Source organism: Corylus avellana, chromosome ca8 (genome assembly GCF_901000735.1).
Source record: "Corylus avellana chromosome ca8, CavTom2PMs-1.0".
Lineage (NCBI taxonomy): Eukaryota > Viridiplantae > Streptophyta > Magnoliopsida > Fagales > Betulaceae > Corylus > Corylus avellana.
The window spans coordinates 5,740,797-5,760,011 of record NC_081548.1 but is presented as its reverse complement, the minus strand read 5'-3'; the positions used below and the strand labels follow the sequence as shown (position 1 = coordinate 5,760,011).

Genomic DNA, 19,215 nt, shown 5'->3' with positions numbered 1-19,215 from the left:
AACGTTAGCTATATACATCAACCCTAGCAGCAAAAAAGGAAAACTAACTAGGTTATTTCAAATCCCATGATTTTTGGGATATAACAGGACACTAACCAAATCAGCCTAATTCTAGGAATACAGGCTGTTACATAATTTCCTAAAATAGCTAACTATACAAGTATAGAATACAAGTCATTAAACATGTTTTCCCACAAACACTAACAAGGACAGAAGAGCATAGTTTGATATTGTCAATGGTATGTTTAGTTGGCCAAAGACCTGAAATGATAGGAAACATATTAGAGTAGGTGGTAATTTATCATTAATGGCATCTGCTGATTGGTGTTTGCTAAGCATGCTTTTAGAATGATAATGAAATTAACGTCTGTGCTTTGAGAAATGCAACGCAGTCCCTAAGGGGTAGCTCAATTAGCTAAGGTTCACGCCTCATAAAGCGGAAATCACTAGTTCGAATCTTTTACTTCCCTTTCCCTCGTGGACAAAAAATTACTTATAAAAAAAGAAAAAAGAAATGTAACATAGTCCATCATACATGTTTCAGTCGTCACAGATTAAATATCTACACATGTGATGCATATCTGACTTGGATGAATTCTAATGGCCTGATCATTTTGATCATTTTGATACATGTTATACATTTTACTAATATAATCTTAAAATTGGTCTGTTTTGAATGTTATTCTCAACATGGTTTTGTAAAAGTTAGGTAAAAAATCACTTATAACTGCCCCCATGGAAACGCTTGTATTTGTCTAAGGGGGGAAGGATTACTCTCATCAAAAGCACCCTATCCAATCTCCCTACTTATTTTTTGTCACTGTTTCGTATCCCTGCATCCGTGGCAAAGCGTATGGAGAAGATTCAACGTGATTTCTTATGGGGTGGGATTAATGATGAGTTTAAGTTCCATTTGGTTAGATGGAACAAGGTTTGTTCCCCGATATCTGAGGGGGGTTTAGGGATCCGAAATTTGCGTGTGATGAATAAAGCTTTGTTGGGGAAATGGTTGTGGAGATTTGCTCATGAGAAAAAGGCTTGGTGGAGGAAGATCTTGGTTGCTAAGTATGGAGCGGTTTGGGGTGGTTGGCGTTCTAGGGATCCTAGTGGTCCACATGGGGTGGGGCTATGGAAGCATATATGCAGGGGGTGGAGGTCACTTCAGATTTGTCCCTGGTCTTGGGTCCAACATCAGGTTTTGGGAGGATATCTAGTGCGGTGACATGTCTCTCATGGATGCTTTTCCTGGTCTCTTCAATATTGCCACCAATAAGGATGCGTCTATTGCGGATAATAGGGAGTGTCTAAATGGCTCTGTGCAGTGGAACGTGTCCTTCATTCGCAGGGTTCATGATTGGGAAGTGGAGGCCTTGGCTTCTTTCTACATGCTCTTGTATTCGCATTCAAGGAGTGGGGTAGGGGAGGATAAGATGTGGTGGATCTCTTCTCGTAAAGGAAAATTTGAGGTAAGATCTTATTACAAGATCCTTGCTTCTACAAATCCCATCCCTTTCCCATGGAAAAGTATTTGGCGTACTAAGGTTCCTTCAAGAGTGGCTTTCTTTGCTTGGATGGCCGTGCTTGGGAAGACTCTAACATTGGATAATGTTCGGAAGAGAGGTATTGTAGTGGTAAATCGTTGTTGCATGTGTGAATCCGATGGGGAGTCAGTTGATCATCTCTTTCTTCATTGTGGGGTTGCGCGTATCTTGTGGAATGCCGTTTTCTCTCGGTTTGGTTTGTGTTGGGTGATGCCTGGTTGTGTCAGGGAGTTGTATGCTTCTTGGTGGGCGGGTGGCAAGTCTCGCAGTGCTGTTGCGTGGAAGATGGTTCCTCTTTGCCTCATGTGGTGCATCTGGAGTAAGAGAAATGCTAGATGTTTCGAGGACTCATCTAGGAACATAGAAGACCTTGTACACTTTTCTGGATAGCTAGCGCCTATAGTGATTAGCTTCTCTGACTTTCTTTTTATATTCTCTTCTTCTTTTTCTTCCTCTTAGTCGCTCTCTTGTATACTCCCTTTGTACTAGGGTTGCGCCCCTCTGCGCTCTTTTATACATCTTTTTACTTATCAAAAAAAAAAAAAAATCACTTATTAAAAAAATCTTAGGTAAAAAATCACTTATAAAAGTTTCATCCCGAAAGGCTTTCAAAAATCTAAATCATGTAAACCGAACAAAGGGATTTGAAAGTTGTCTTTCGAATGCTATAATCATGTTTCTCGAAGAAGCATTAAAAATAATACTTACTCAATTACATAAAGTTCATTGATCTTGCAAACAATATGCTCCTAGTAGGAGTAATATGTAGCTTCTACTTATCAATGAGAGCAGAAGGTAATAATGTTGCCATCTTCATCCATATATTTTGTACTAATAGGGTTGTGGACGAGTACAAATGTTTGGCTAGCTGAATGCCCCTCAATTTTTGCAAATTATTAGCCGAGAGTAGAAGAATTAAGCATTATATTGGCTTAAGATGTTAAATACAATTGATTGTACTTGTCACATGAGTTGTATGCCAGATACTTCATACATACATCCCTCACTTTGCTTCTTCTGCATGCTTGTGCAGTTTTGGTATTTCTTTTCCGTTTTCTACTGAAATATGAAGTTTACGTGTATGTTTGAAATTTTGTAGGTCTTGGGGGCTGCAATAAATGTTTATGCTAATAAACACAAAGAACGCCCTGACCGTCTCATAGACATGTTAACCAGCAGCCACAGGTAATTCTACTACATTTCATGCTTTTGGTTATTTTGCATAAATAGAATCTTGTACTGTCTGTGATCCTTTTTAGAACGAACTTAAAATGTCATTAATGCACTTATGTTCATTTCCTGTTTGGCTTATCAATATTGGTAAACTTTAAATGCAACAAATGTGAACTGATTATGGGCAGGTTGTTTTCAGGTTGGGTCTCTGGACTTATTTTTTCATTTTTCCTATGTTTACAAGTTGGCTGATTTGTCAAATTGAGAAAGAAAAAAAGAAGGTTGACTTTCTAACTATTTAAGGTGGAGACTTAAAAGGGATCTGAAAAAGAAGCTAGACTTAATTATCGATCAAGTCCAAAATAATGGACCTATAATTCTTTTAGCACAAAATAATTTCCGTCTCCCAAATTACTCCTACAGAATAATAATGATATTATTCAATAATATTGCTCAATCTAGAATAATAATGAATGTCATCTATTCACAAAATGTAAATCTAGAAAATTTATACTGGGTATTGCATCCTTTGTGTGTTTCCCTGTAATTGCTAGTAATGTGAAGCTTTGAATTGGGGTGATGTATTTAGAAACAGTGAGTACTACTGCTTTGGTGGAAAGAAATTCAAAGCATTCTATATATTTATTTGTCTTTTACTTTATGAAGTGTCAGTTTTGATTAACATATGAGAATTATTGCATCAAATAGGTGCTTTAGTTTTACACCAAGGTTGATGATAGCATAAACTTTAATACATGATTATGTGTCTGTCTTCACTCTATTATCTTCTATATTACTATGTGAGACATTCAAGGCTTTGTATCTTGACTTGTGCATGCAGGAAGGTTCTGGCTTGTGTGGTTTGTGGTCGTTTAAAAAGTGCTTTCCAAATTGCTTCTCGAAGTGGAAGTGTAGCTGATGTTCAATACGTAGCTCATCAGGTTAACCTTCCCCTCAACTTCCACTTTGCCAATTCTAAAGTTGTTGTAACTTTTAGTTGCTTTGTTGTGCTTCTCATTTTGAGATTGCGTTTAGGTCCTGCATATACAACACTTCAAATGCAATTAATGGGGATATTTTCAATGCCCCTTTTGAAACTAGAGAGATTAGTTACGTGTAAAATTGTTGCATGAGTGCTCCCGGTTGTGACTGTGTTGCCTGGCTGACTGACCCAAGTTTTGAGTAGATTTGTCACTGTGCATAACGTATTTTCCTTTACGCCCAAGTCAGGCTTGAAATTCTAGGTGTTAATTTTAGGCTGCATTGGGCATTAGAATTCATGCTAGAGCCCACTAATGATGTTTAATTAGTTAGATTTTTTATTATTGTGTGAGATTTCATTATGATGATATATGCAATATATTTATATCAGTTGTGATGGTTTTAGCTTTTGTGTTATATTTTTTCTTTGGTCAAGCTAAGAGTGAGTACTAGGCCAAGCCTTACATTGGCTTGCCTACCATGTTTCTTGGCTCTCAAGTTTACTTGTTCCTCTAAGCTTTTCTAAGATTGTAGCATCTCCCGCATACGAAAAGTACGAAAAGAAATAGAAATTATAATTTAGTAATAAAATAAAGAAAATAATAAATAGAAAGATGTGTTTTGGTGTGGATAGATGGAGTGTGATGAGGCTTAGAGGCTTTTAATTGGTGATTTAGGCCGATTTACAAGCAGGATAGCCCTACTAAAACAGCCATATTTTATGATTCCAATGTCGGAAGAAGATAGTCTTGGTGGCATTGGAAAGCTTACTCAAAAGGGCTACAAATTCATGTTTCATGAAGATTGCTAAATTGCGACATTTATTAGGTAAAAACTACCAATCAATAGAAATGCGAAAAGTTGTTTCAAGAAGCTTGGTAGATGCTCAATCGATCGAGCTGCGTGTCAATAGAGCTTTAGGAAGGTCGATATAGTGTGTTTTCAAGAGACAAAGGTGGATTTTATCTCAATCAATTTTGTGAGGAGTTTGTGGGGATGCCCTTATGCGGAGTGGTGCTATGTCCCTTCTAGAGGGGCTTCGGGTGGTCTTTTGGTTTTGTGGGATAGAAGGGTCGTCATGAAGGTTGAGGTTGCTTTGGGCAGTTTTGTGGCGGCTTGCTCCTTTAGAAACGTAGACAATGGTTTTGTTTGGGCTTTTGCGGGGGTGTATGGTCCTAACAGAGACAACATTAGGTGTCATCTTTGGGAGGAACTGGTGGGCCTTATGAGTTGGTGGGATATGTCATGGTGTATTGGTGGGGATTTCAATGTAACTCTCTTTCCTAGTGAAAGGTTGGGGGGAGCTTATTCTCGGTCCGCAATGATGGAATTTGCAGATTTTATTTCGGAGCAGGGTCTTATGGATCTCCTATTAGCTGGGGGGTGGGATTTCTACTTGGTCAAACAACCATTCTTGGTCACGGCTAGATTGATTCCTAGTTTCCCCAGAATGGGAAGCTCATTACCCGGGATTGCGACAAAAGAGGATGCTTCGTGTGTGTTCAGATCATGCTCCTATTATTCTTGATTGTAACTGCTTTTTGGGAGGTAAGAGACCCTTCAAGTTTGAGAATATGTGGCTTAAAGCGGAGGGTTTTGTGGATAAAGTAAGGAGCTGGTGGGATTCATATCATTTTCATGGCACTCCGAATTTTATTCTGGCAAAACAGATACAAGCTCTTAAGGGGGACATTAAGAGATGGAATGTTCAGGAATTTGGCAATGTGGGAGTGTGCATTAAGGCTCGAATGGATGATCACAATAAGCTTCCTTCTTCGAAGATTATCAATCATGAGGATCTTCCCTAGCAGCGCCGTCCAGGTAAAGAAAGCCACTCTCGAGGGTGCCTTGGTGCGCCAAATGCTCTTCCAAGGGAATGGGCTACCCTCTGTGCTGGCCAAGACATTATAGTAAGATCGAACGTCGAACTTCCCCTTGCGAGACGGGATCCACCAAATTTTATCCTCTCCTTCCCTATTCATTCTATAGGAATACAATATAGTGTAAAATGAGGCTAACACTTCCAATTCCCAATCATGAATCAACCGAAAAAAGCTAACATTCCATTGAAGAACACCACCCGTGAAGTCCATATTGTCAGCGATAGACGCGTCTTTATCACAAGCTATGTTGTATAGGCCTGGGAAGACTTCCTTAAGACACACCTCTCCACACCAAACATCATCCCAAAATCTGATTTTGGATCCATCACCTGGATCAAATCTAGTATGGCTGGAAAATAGCTGCCACCCCCTTCTAATATGCCTCCAAAGACCCACCCCATGAGGCCCAGAAGTGTCAGCAGAATGCCAACCACCCCACTCAGAACCATACTTGGCTTCCACAACAATTCTCCACCAAGCCTCCCTCTCGTGTGCATAACGCCATAGCCACTTCTCTAGCAAAGCCTGATTGAACAGTCTCAACTTTCGGATCCCTAGACCTCCTTCGGAGATAGGAGAGCAAACCCGGTCCCAGTTAACCAAATGAAACTTGAACTCATCGTTTAAACCTCCCCACAGAAAGTCTCGTTGGAGCTTCTCTATACGCCTGGCCACCGAAGCAGGAACAGAGAATAGAGACAAAAAATAAGTAGGAATATTAGAAAGAGTGCTCTTTATAAGAGTAACCCTGCCTCCCTTAAAAAGATACAATCTTTTCCAACTTGCCAACCTACGATCAATCTTTTCCAAAATATTGTCCCAAATGGTTTTGGCCTTAAAGCGTGCACCCAAGGGGAGCCCCAGATATTTCAAAGGCAAAGACTCCGTTTCACAACCCAAAACACCAGTCAATTCTCCCATGTTGGCCACATCCCCTACCAGGACCAAAGCTGATTTATCCATGTTCACCTTTAAACCTGAAACAGCCTCAAAACAGACAAGTAAGGCTTTAATGGAGCGGATTTGATCAATATTCGCCCTACAAAAAACCAATGTATCATCTGCAAAAAGAAGGTGAGATATGTTAACCCTCTCAGATAAACTGGCTCCCACTGAGAAACCCGAGATAAGACCACTATCAATGGCAGCAGTAATCATCCTACTGAAAGCTTCCATAATAATGACAAACAAAAACGGAGACAACGGATCCCCCTGTCTCACCCCTCGAGAGATACTAAAGAAGTCGGCAGGAGTGCCATTGATCAACACAAAAAAGCGAGCAGTCGAAATACATTGCTCTATCCAAGAACACCATTTCTCACCAAAACCACACCTCCTCAACAAATACAAAAGAAACTTCCAATCAATGTGATCATAGGCCTTCTCTATATCCAATTTACAAAGCACCCCTGGATCCCCAGAACTGATACGGCTATCCAAACCTTCACTTGCTATAAGAAATGAGTCTGTGATTTGCCTGCCTTTAACGAAAGCGTTCTGAGGCTTTGAAATCACCCTATCCATCACCCTCCTCATCCTATTAGCAAGAACTTTGGCAATAATCTTATAAACACCACTTATGAGGCTAATGGGACGAAACTCCTTAAGTTCGGAAGCCCCAGGGATCTTAGGAATAAGAGAAATAAAAGTAGCATTAAGGCTTTTTTCGAACTTACCACAGGTATCAAAGTCTGAAAAAACCGTCATAATATCTTCCTTGATCACTTCCCAACAATCTTGAAAGAAAGTCATTGAAAAACCATCCGGCCCAGGAGCCTTGTCTCTATCCATGCCTTTCACCACCTCCAACACCTCCCTTTCCTCAAAAGGAATTTCTAGCCGATCAACCTCACCTACATCCAAACTTTCAATATCAAGGTTGTCCAATCTAGGCCTCCAATTGCATTGTTCGGAGAACAAAGACTTATAAAATTGCACTACATGATCCTTAATGATATCTTGATTAGAAGTAGGATAACCATTGATACGTAAGGACTCAATGGAGTTACTCCTTCTATTAGAATTGGCAATCTGATGAAAGAACTTAGTGCATTTATCTCCCTCCTTGAGCTATCGGATCCTAGATTTTTGTCTCCAACTAATTTCCTCTTGTAAAAGAGCAATCTCCAATTCCCTGACAACCACCCTTTTTCTTTCCTTCTCGTCTTCACCTAATCCTCTCTCTTCCTCCAGCCTATCCAAAGTCTTCAATTCCTCCGCTTTTTCTAGGCAAATAGCGTTCACATTTCCAAATTCGACTTCATTCCAATTTTTGATGTCCATCTTTAAAGCCTTAAGCTTCCGGGCCAAAATGAAACTCGGAGTGCCAATAAAATTATAAGACGACCACCAAGCCTGCACCCTATCCACAAATCCATCAGATTTTAACCACATATTTTCAAATTTAAAAGGACTCTTACCCCTATTCAAACCATCGCAATCGAGCAAGATGGGAAAATGATCCGAACACAGTCGAAGCAACCTTTTCTGGATCAGGCTAGGATATTTGTCTTCCCATTCCAGAGAGACTAAAAAGCAATCAATCCTAGACTGAGAATAGGAATTGGACCAAGTGAACATCCCTCCTGCAAGGGGAAGATCCATAAATCCCTGCTCTGAGATGAAATCCGAGAAATCTGACATTGCGGTGTTGAATCGCGCTCCCCCCGACCTTTCACTCGGAAAATGAGTGACATTGAAATCTCCACCAATAACCCATGGCACCTCCCACCAACTAATAAGACCAGCCAATTCTTCCCAAAGAGACCGTCTAATAAAATCAAGATTCGGGCCATAGACCCCCGCAAAAGCCCAAACAAAATCGTCCTCCACATTTTTGAAAGAACAAGCTGCTACAAACTCTCCCACATAGACCTCAAGCTTCGAGACCACCCTTTTGTCCCACATCAACAAAATTCCCCCCGAAGCTCCATCCGTAGCAACGAAACAGCAATCGGCATAAGTGCAACCCCACAACTTTTTGACAAATCTTCTAGAAATAAACTCCATCTTCGTCTCTTGGAGGCACACAACATCCGCCTTCCATTGCCTAAGCATATTTCTCACCCTTAAACATTTATTGCCCTCATTTAAACCCCTCACATTCCAAGAAATAATCCTTGGCTTCATAACAACTCTCTTTGTGCCCTACCCTTAACCCTCCCCCGAGAAGCACTACCTTCATAATTAATGGAGCATGCCAAATTATTGAGTTCTCTCGAACCTCTCTTACCCGCTTTAGAGGCCACTCCCGCTCCCTTTCCTTCATTGCTTGCAATGATGCTCGCAAACACCTCTAAAAGCTTCCCTTCATACCCATCACATGTGATCCCCACATAATGACTAAATTCCTCCACAAGCTTCAAGAATCTGTCGCCGGAATTAGACCCCTCATTCCCCAACATCCCCTTATGATCCTCCACCTCATACACTTCCAACTCTAGACCTGCCAAACCAGTCTCCTTGAGAGGAGTAGATTTTTCCAATGAATGAGGAGAAAGAGTCACCTCCATGCTGGTTTTAGAGAGCCCACAGTCCAAATCCCTATGATGCTCCAAGGAATCATCCAAACAGTCCTTCTCCCTTCCTTCCATCCCTTCTATCATCCCAGCTTCCACCCCTAACTCAGAAGTGATCAACTCTACAATTCTAGGCTCTTCCTCGCATACTGTCAGGGGTGATGGGTTAGAAACATCCCCTGGTCTAATCGCCACTATCCCCTCAGAGATCCCCTCCTCACTGCCGGAGATAGCCTCATAAGCATTCCCTGACGGCACCTCCTGCACCACAGGGACTGCCGGAATGCCTGTCGGCACTACCCCCATAGAAATGAGGCCCCTAGCGCCACCCAAAATCCCTTCAGCCTCCTTAGCCAGCTTCATCGGCGTCATCTGTCTCGGACCCAGATGTAGAACACCCTCGGCATCGTCTACCTCGGATATCCCCATACCAGCGCTACTCGGAGCACCTGTCGGCGCTACCTCCATAGAATCAAGACCCCTGGCGCCACCCACCACCCCTTCTGCCTCCTTCACCAGCTTCATCGGCGTCGTCTGCCTCGGACCCAGGTGTAGAACACCATTCATCATGCCAGTTATACCCATGCCGACGCTAATCGGAACTTTTCTCAGGATCCCCATCGCAGATATCGCCGGCGAACCCATCTATGACTGACCCAGTGAACTTTGAGCTCCGGCGACAGACGAAGAAGCTCCTGGGTCACCGAACTTGGTCGACGTCCAACTCTTTTGTAGCTTATACACTTTCTTCGGCCTTGTGCGCTTGTAGTGTTTAAAAAACTTTTTGGGCCCAGCTTTCACGTGAGTCTCACCCATCTTCTGATTGGGCTGAGCATCAACTCCCCCTAAAACACCAGAATTAGATTGTGCAGGCCCAAGGCTCGAAAGCCCATTAGCACACACCCCTCGTTTTCCTTCTGCCAACCGCTTCAAACAACACCCAACCTCCAGCTGTAATTTTTCCAACGAATTCCTTAGGTTGGCGTATTCGATTCCTCCAAAAACCACGTATTCTTCGTCAGAAAATTCCTTCCCACCAGGTACAGTAAGTCCCTGCACAGCCGCCCATTGCATGAGACAAAGATTCGCTATCCGACAAAACAGTGTTCGCCGAAGATGGGTTCGCCGGAGGAGCGGATTTCAACGGCGACAGAATCGCCGGAAATTCTATATCATAATTTCTCTATCACCGTCTTCCGACAAAACTCCCTTATTCTTCTCCTTGCCCAAAATTTTTACCGGAATACCCATTGGAGGCTTAAGAGAGGTCGCTGGTCCTGAACAAACTGGAACATCAACTTGACTAAGCTTCAACGTCTGAGGCTCAACTTGACCTGCATTGCTTCCCGACAGCCACTTAGGGACCCTAGCGATAAGTTCTGTCGATGGCCAGAATAGTTCCTCAGTTGGTCGAACCGTGGATTGCAGCACCTCAGTAAAGCTCCTTTTTTTCTTCACTGCTTCATTACTATGATTCACATAAGGTTGGATGAACCTCATGGCTATTTGCAGTTCAGACTCAAGTTTGCTCCAACCTTTCTGGTTTTTTCCTTCCGGCACCATTACTACCCTGCGCTTACCCCTCCCCTCACATTCTTCAATCACCAAAAAACTGCCATATCTATTAGAACATTTCTGAGCTAGCACTCGAGGGTATCCCAATTTAGACTGGTCTCTGAACACCCTAGAATCCTTCATTGAAACCAACTCCTCAAAGATGTGCAGGAGCCACATTGTTTCATTACTTGCCAACCTTACAGACCTCACTAGACCCCTGCTTCTCTCCTGGAACAAGCAGCCAGTATCACCATCCTTTCCCATCATCTGAAAATTCTTGGCTTCCACCGACCAGCTTCTTAATAAACCCATCTCTCTACCACCGGCAGCCCACCGGAGACAAGAAAACACTCCTCACACCTCCTCCATGAAGGAAAAGAAGAGAGAGAAGAGAGCTTTTTTTGTTTGTCTTCTAGTGAGTCACACACAAAGCATTAGATTTGTTTTATTAGGAATTTATTTCCTTAATAGGGTTAGATTTGTTTTAATTTTTTTTTTTTTTTATAAGTAATGTAGTATATAACAAAATAGCGCAATGCGCCTCTAAGTACACAATAAAGTATACAAAGGAACCCAACTAAACACCCTAACAAACCAAAAACCCAGAAAAACCTCTAAGTACATAAGAAAAGTATACATGGAACCCAACCAAACACCCAAGAAAAACCCTAGTGCACCTCAGGGGCAAAAGAAAATGCATTTTTCAACCCCAAAAACCCCCGCCTTTGCTGGCTCTTCACCGGAGAGATGGAGCAATCCAGATTTTTGAGCTCCCTCATCCCCTTAACCTTAGGAGCAGAAGCTTCAACCACGGGCTCCCTCTTTTCAATGACGGAAAAAAGGTCCCGAAGTTTTTTGTCTTCACCTCCCCAAGGCAACCCCACAACGGGAGCGAGGTTCATCGCATCAAACACCCTATCGGAATAGCCCTCCTCCCCTTCCACCGAAGTATCAACCACAACCTTGGCAAGCAGGTCCTTGTTCTTATGCAGCTGCTTTGCGACTTTTTCCTTCACCCTTCGGGTATACCACAGTTGGGACGTGGAAACAGAGGAATAAATGGGAGCACCACTCTCTGTCATGCGAGGAAAAGGACGGCTAAGACTCATACCCATCTCAGCCGCCCCATTGGAAAGGGCAGCAGTCGAGAGAGAAGTGCAGACCTGAGGCGAGAGCAAAGAGGCAGCAGCAGGGGAATGAAGACCCAGCTCAGCCACCCCAAAGGTAGGCGAGACAGTAGAGCCTACATGAACCTCCACCGGCAAAGTGGGAGAGGCTTCTGGAATAGGGTCCTTTCCCTTAGAAGACAAGGAAGAATCCTTCAACACCACCGGAGAGAGAGAGACAGCTCTTGAACCAAAGAACCCACGACAAATCAACCCTTTTGCCAGAGAAGAAGGATGAACAACCTGAGTTTCCTCCCCCCTGGAAAAAGGAACCTCCCTATCCCTGCAAAGAGGGCTCGCTGAAAAGTCCACCTCCCAAGGAACAGAGAAGGCCTCTTTGAGAACAGAAAGACGCACCGAATCAGAAAGCTCCGAAGACACAAGCGCACCTAGGCGGGCTTAAGGCACCGAAGATAAAGAATCCTCCCAGTCCTTGTGCAAAGGGGTCGCCTGTAAATCCTCCGCAGAAGGGACAGAAAAACTAGGATTCGACAACAAAGCAGCCCCCTGAGAAGACCCATCACCGGCAAACCCAACATTCTCGCCCAGAACTTGCACTGGAGAGAGAGAGAGAGAGAACTCCGCCGAGGAAGACCCATCGCCGGAATCCAAACCTGTAACCTGCAAACTCAAAGAAGACCTAGCCAACGGCTCCAAAATAGCTTTAGAAACCAGAGGAAGCCCCAGAGAATGCACCAAAAGCGACGCAACAGTAGAAACAGGCTCCAAAGGCAAAGAATTCGAGACAAATTCTAGATTCGAACCCAGCTCTGAACCTGGATCCGAGTTTTGACCTGGATCCGAGTTTTGATCCGAATCCGAGTATTGACCCGGATCCGAGTATTGACCCAGATCCGAGTTTTGACCCAATCGAGTTTCAAAGACCGACCGGAAAACGCAACCCGAAATAGAATTGGTTAGGCCCAAAATACAAAACCTTTTCCTCCTGCGATTGGGCTTCGAAGCAACCCCAGCACGGACCTGGTCCAACTTACATTGGATTTGCCCTAGAAGCCTCTACAACCCACTAATACCGATCTTACCCTTCTTCTTCTTCCTTGAACTCACAGACCCAACCGCCACTGCCAAAGGAGTAGGCAAGCACTCCAACGCAGAGCAATCCACGGCAAAACGCAACCCAAGACCGTCAGACTCCGATTCAAAGCAAGACGACTCCGGAAACAAATCGAGAGACCTCGAGTAACACACCTTGTAGTCTATTGCTCTCGCCTCGACGCTCGGAGTAGATCGAAGGACATCCACGAAAGACCTCCCGGAATCGACCCCCAATGGAGCATCCATGAGAAGCCCCGCCGAAGATGGAACCCCATGCTCAGCCGTACCGGACAACTTGAACTGGGCTGCCAAGAGTTGCCGAAGCTCTCCTGCAAAACGCCGCCAGCCCCTCCCAAAGCTTCCCTCCGGAAGCCAAAAGACTCCCTTGCGACCACCCTCAGCCAACACCGACACCTCCAAGAACCTTCCGGCCTTATTACCTCCCCCATGGACCATCGTGGCCTTATCACCCTCATGGTAAGAAGATTTGGCGATTTCTTCCTTCACCTGGGCCTGAATCGCCGCTTCCACCGTATCCACCAACTACAACGAACACTGAATGCTCGTGAAAATATACCCCATGAATCCTTTCCTCCAGACGAAGGTTAGGACACCCAACCTTTGCCGAAAGGCAGAAGGTTTTAGCTTCAAAAGAGAAGCTGCGTTCCATAACAAGCACTCCGAACCCTAGCGCGCAGCACCAGCCGCGCCACCGCTAGCAAAACTTGCAGGACCTTCTCACAAATTTTTGAATTTTTCGAATGCAAAACTAACAGGAAAAAGGAAACCCAGGTTCTCCTTTGATCATAAATTTTTCGAAACCTAGATCCTTTATGTCACATCACTTGTTTTAATTATTCTCCTTTGCTTATTAGGATTAGGTTTACCATTGTTACTAAGATTAGGTTTACTAGTACTACTAGGATTTGGTTTACTTTCTCTTCAAGTATTTCTCTTCTATAAATAGGCTAGCTTATTATGTAAAACTCAACTAATTAAATTATTATCAAATCAAAGAATTCTCTCTTAAATACTCTGCGGAGTTTTATCTTTCTTTTAGCCTACGGGCTTGTTTTTATCTTTTGGGTAGAAGACGAAGACGCTTCTCCTTGCAAAATCAAAGACACTGCTCTTTGATTAGTTACCTTAGTCTTCCGCTACGTCATAAGAGATCTCGAGAAAACTCCCACCCTCTCCTAATATGTTTCCACACTCCAACACCAAAAGACCAGTCAACTGCTTTAGTACACCAACCTCCGTTCATGCACCCATATTTTGCTTCTACAACCAAACACCAAAACGCTTCCCTTTACATAGCAAAGCTCAATAACTATTTACCCAGTAGAGTTTGATTAAATTTATTGAAATTCGGAATTCCCAAACCACCAAATTGCATGGGAGAGAATATTTGTGACAACTTAACTAAATGCAACTTAGACTCTTCATGGAGACCGCCCCATAAGAAATCTCTTTGAAGCTTCTCTAACTTGTTCGCCACACCCAACGGAATAGGGAATGATGACAAATAATAAGTAGGTAGGTTAGACAAACTTGTAACAGATCATTCGAAGGTCTGAAACCTAACCACCATCTAGTATTGGCAAAGAAATGAACGAGAGACGGTGGAAAGAAGAGGTCTTACTGGGAGACAGATGAGGATTTGAGGGTGAAAGAGAAAGAACTAATAGACATACTAATATAAATATAACCTATTTTTATTAATATATGCAATATTAGGGGTGGCAAAATGGGTACCTGACACGACCCAATTACGACCCACGAGTACTCGTTACACGATTAGCTTATACCCAGACACGACCTGTTTAGCTAAACGGGTAATCGGGTCTGACACAATTATGACACGAAAATAGCCGGATAACCCGACACGACCCATTTTACTCTTTTAAAATAACCGGGTCTAATTGGGTAGACACGACCCGACACGACCCGTTAAAACCCTAAACTATAAATTTTTTTAAAAAAAATATATATATTGTAATAATAATACATCAATACAGTCAATGCAAAAAATTGAGTTCCAAGATATTAAAGGCTTTAATAAAGGATAAGAAACAAAACAAAACAAAAAAATGGAAAGTGACCGTAATTGTACTCCAAAAGAAATTACTAAACTCATGATTTCACCTAAACTTAAAACAAGCAAGCATATTGACTAAGTTCATTTATTAAAATAATTTTTAGTATAAAGAAATTTAATTTTGCTCAAATTACATTCCACTAAAAAAGAATTATGTATATTTCAATACAAAATATGATATCTATATATTTGAGAGTAGTGGCGGAGCCTGAATTTCCTTATTGTAGGGGCGGGATGTAAGACTAATATTTAATTAATATAAAATAATATTATATTATACTATATCTACCAAAAACCAATATAAATTATTTTGTGATTTCAAAGTTTCAAACACTTTGAAAAAAATATTGCATGTCCAATTAATTACTTTTAATATTTAATTATCTATTAATGGTATTTAATTATTTTTGAGTTATTTTATTTGGCATTTAGAAAATATATTCACGTTAATTGATATAAGTCCACTCTTTATCAAATTGTATTTTCTTATTTGTAATTTTAAGAGTGGCTGTATAAGTGCATTGGGCAGAGGAGATTTTTTTTTCTTTCTTTCTTTTTTGAGAGTGGGCAGATTTTGAACCAATTAAAGTGGATGAAATTAACCCACAAAAAAAAAAAAAAAAAAACTGAAATGCCAAAAATTTATTGTCCACGTGGTAGGCTGAGAGAGAAAGATCCAAAGAGGAGAAATAAACTGTGAGAAAGACGGAGAAAAAGAGGGGAAGCATGAGGACTGGAGGAGAGAGATGGAAGAGAGAAGCTGAGTGAGAGAAGAAGAAGAAGAAAGGAGGAAGAGGTAGGGGCAAGAAAAAAAAAAAACTGGTCTAGCGGGTCGACCCGCCAGACCCGCACAGTAACCGTATCTTGCGGGTCGACCCGCCAGACACGAAATTACAGGGTCTTAATCGGGTAGACCCGATTACGACCCGAACCCGATAAGCCCAAACCCAATACCTATTTTTTCGTGTCGTGTTCGTATCGGGTTCGCGGGTCGTGTCAAAATTGCCGGCCCTAATATGCGTGTGTGTATATACACACAAAGATGTACAAACGAGCTAACAAGTCGAGCCGAGCTTATACGAGCTATGTTCACAAACATTAATCGAGTTGAGCCGAATTTATATGAGTATTTCTCATTTAATAATAGAGTGTAATTTTGTGTTCATAAACGGCTCATATATTAAATGAACTGAAGTCGAGTCGAACTTATACGAGCCGATCCCCAGCAGGTTGACAAACGAACTAGTTCATTTACATCCCTAGTTTTGGATGTAGAAAAGAAAAATCTTGTAACATTTTCCACTGCTAGTCATTGTCAAAGAATAGTAGTAATGTCACGTGGTAATTATAATATTGCATAATTACTCTAGGGTAGGGCATTACAAAGATGATGTAAGAGGCATGTTCCGGAAAAGAGAGAATTAAATGTAAAAATATAATAAATAAAAAGGTGTTTGATGAATTATATTTAGTTCTTGTATGTTGGTGTTGGGTGATGCCATATTTTGGGTTTGTAATATATCCTCTCTGAGGTCTGATATTTTTGTTTTCCCTTCTAATGTCCTTTTCTCTCAGCCTCTTCACTATGTATGTTGTATTTTAACTTCCTGCAAGTGTTGCAGCCCTCACTCAAATACATACCCAAGGCCTGAAACCTTTTATTTAAAAAACAAAGTGTCATAGCCTTGTTCCCTAAAGCTGTCTTAAGAAATTCTTTCTTTTCTTATACTTTGGTGGAATTAAAGATCCTGCATTAAACTTTAGTACAGCAGTTTGTCCTACTGATTGAGTTGGTTTTAGAGCAGCTTTCCAGCATCAAAAGATAGTAGGACACGCCCTCCTCATATGCTGAGGCAGGAGGTATTGTCTTAGCACAAGGGAGGGTTTATTTCTTGGTGTCTTTGTTAGCTGCAAGCAAAGACCCTCAAATCATCCTAGTAAACATTGGTGTAATGATTAAGATGCAGCACTCATCCCCTACTGCTTAGCCATGGGGCAGGGTAACTCCTCGCCACCTTGAATGGAAGGGAGGGTCAGCATGTCTATACTGTTGGTAACACCAAGAAAAAAAGGAGGTTTTATGGGCCCTGCTCTCAACCAAAAGTAGGTGTCAAGAGTCATCTGTCCCGCATTAACATACTAGACTATAAGATGGCATATAGGGTTCATGTCTCACAGGGTTTGGTCTATCTTGATGCTATTCTTTGGTCCATGCAGCATGGGCCAACACCTTTCCAAATTGAGTTGAATGAACCATCCATACTGTCCAATCTAACATCTTAATTTGTTTTTTTGTTTTTTTTTTTTTCCCAAGAGGTAGTTCAATCGGTTGGGACCATACCTAATGTAGTAGAGGTCATTAGTTCAAATCCCCCTCTCCCTCTTGTGCTTGTGCTGACTTGTAAAAAAAAACAAAAATTCTTTTGTTTTTTTTTTTTGTCTGATATTAATCGCATTGGATCAGAACGAAATTTTCTCATCCTTGTGCAACTTTTTTGCAGGCATTACATGCAAATGCACTCCCTGTGCTTGATATGTGTAAACAATGGTTGGCTCAGTACATGTAGTTTGTTGCTAGAGGAAAATTACAGCTAAAGGAATTTTAGTTTTCGCCAAGGTAAATTTTTTGGTGACAACGAAAGCAATGAAGTTTCAACTGTCACACATTGTTTGAGGAAAAATGGATTGCGAGGTTATTTGAAAGGGCCATCCTTTCGAAATTGACGGTGAAAACCAAAGGCATTTTTACCTTCATTCTTTTTTGTTCCTGTCACCTTTTTGGTCTACCCTTCTTTACCTGCTCTGGCATTGTTCAAGCTGCTCTAAAATCATCAGAGATCTTGAACCATTTTGGCTTGGCCCCGTTTTATGGGTAATATGCTATAACTTTGTCAAAGCTTTGGGGGATATGCGGAGAAAACGTCATCACAAGGCTGAATCAGGAATTTTCAATAGATCTCGATTCATCTCAAGTTGCTCTTGTAAGGTTTAAAGTTGAGACTATATATATATATATATATATATATATATATATTATAGGGTTACAGTACTGCAACTGCTAGAGTTGATTGTATTGCACTGTAGAGATCGTGAAAAAATGCCAATAGGGATGATATATATATATATATGTACACACACACACGCGTGTATTCCCTCACTTGGGATAAATTTTGCATTGTAAAATATTCAGTTTGTGGATCTCGTTTAGGGTTCTCCAGGGAGAATCTGTTGTCTATTTGTTAATGACAAAGTAAGTCCTCCGAGTCATCTACCATATAAATGATCTCATTTCAAATTCATGCTTGTACAAGGTGTCAACGCTTCCAGCGGGCATAGATGCACGGTAGCTAGACTTTTGTGGTGCTCGGTGGCGGAGCCAGACTTTTTATTGAGTGTCGAGATTAAAAAATAAAATTTTAAAATATAAGTAACAAAATAATTAAACAACCAATTAGCATATTCTTTGAATTATGCTAAATTAAAATGGCGCCATGTTTTTTGCATATTGTGTTTTTCCAAAATTATGTTTCTTTTGGTATATTAGCTTGCAATATGTCTATGACAAATTCTCCATGTTTAGTTCACTTTCCCTAAGCCTCTCTCTGCAACAACACACTCAGAAAAATCTCGTACAAATGGGTTTTCTCTGTTTTCTTTCGCTTTCTCATTTCAGTCTTTTCAGAGGAAAGAAGAAAAGAGATATGAGAGAAACAAGGTTAAAATTTTTTCTCAAATGCGAAGAAAGAAAAAAGGAAAATTATTTTCAGAAGGAAAGGAAAGGTCTCCACTGGCAGTGGAAATCTGACGTGGCAGTGTGTAAAAAAAAGGTTGAAAGAGAAATGTTGTAGTGCAATAAAAAAATCATTTTTGGTCCATAAAAGTTTTAGGTGGTAAGATATTACAGGTCTCATCCATAGTTGCTGTGGGCCCCATTTACTGATGGGACCTGTGGCCTCTTGACACTTAAGACTTTTTTGAGTTAAAAATGGTATTTTTATTGTACTATAGTATATCTCGAGTAGAAAATGGGTGTAAGGAACTCTATAATAGATGTATTTTCACCATGTTAAGAAGAAAATCAGAATACAAAGTAAGGGGTTGTTAGTCGACCAACATATAGAGAAGAAAACGAAGGAGAATTTAGAGAGTTTGAAGCAATTAAGGTAGAAAATCACTTTCTTCATAATGAAAAAAGTGATTAAGGTAGCAATTAAGGTAGAGTCCAATCCGGATCTACCTCAA

At 41.4% G+C, this 19,215-nt stretch overlaps 1 protein-coding gene across 1 annotated transcript in view; it reads left to right on the top strand.

Annotated features, from left to right (window-relative positions):
- LOC132190698 (uncharacterized) overlaps positions 1-18,238 on the top strand; it is a 122,308-nt gene extending 104,070 nt beyond the window's left edge. Inside the window, exons 34-36 of the mRNA XM_059605742.1 lie at positions 2,641-2,726; positions 3,556-3,655; positions 17,475-18,238. Of these exons, the coding sequence (XP_059461725.1) occupies positions 2,641-2,726; positions 3,556-3,655; positions 17,475-17,540 (252 nt within the window). The 3' untranslated portion in view covers positions 17,541-18,238. The remainder of the gene's footprint in view (positions 1-2,640; positions 2,727-3,555; positions 3,656-17,474) is intronic.
- Positions 18,239-19,215: the final 977 nt, after the last annotated feature.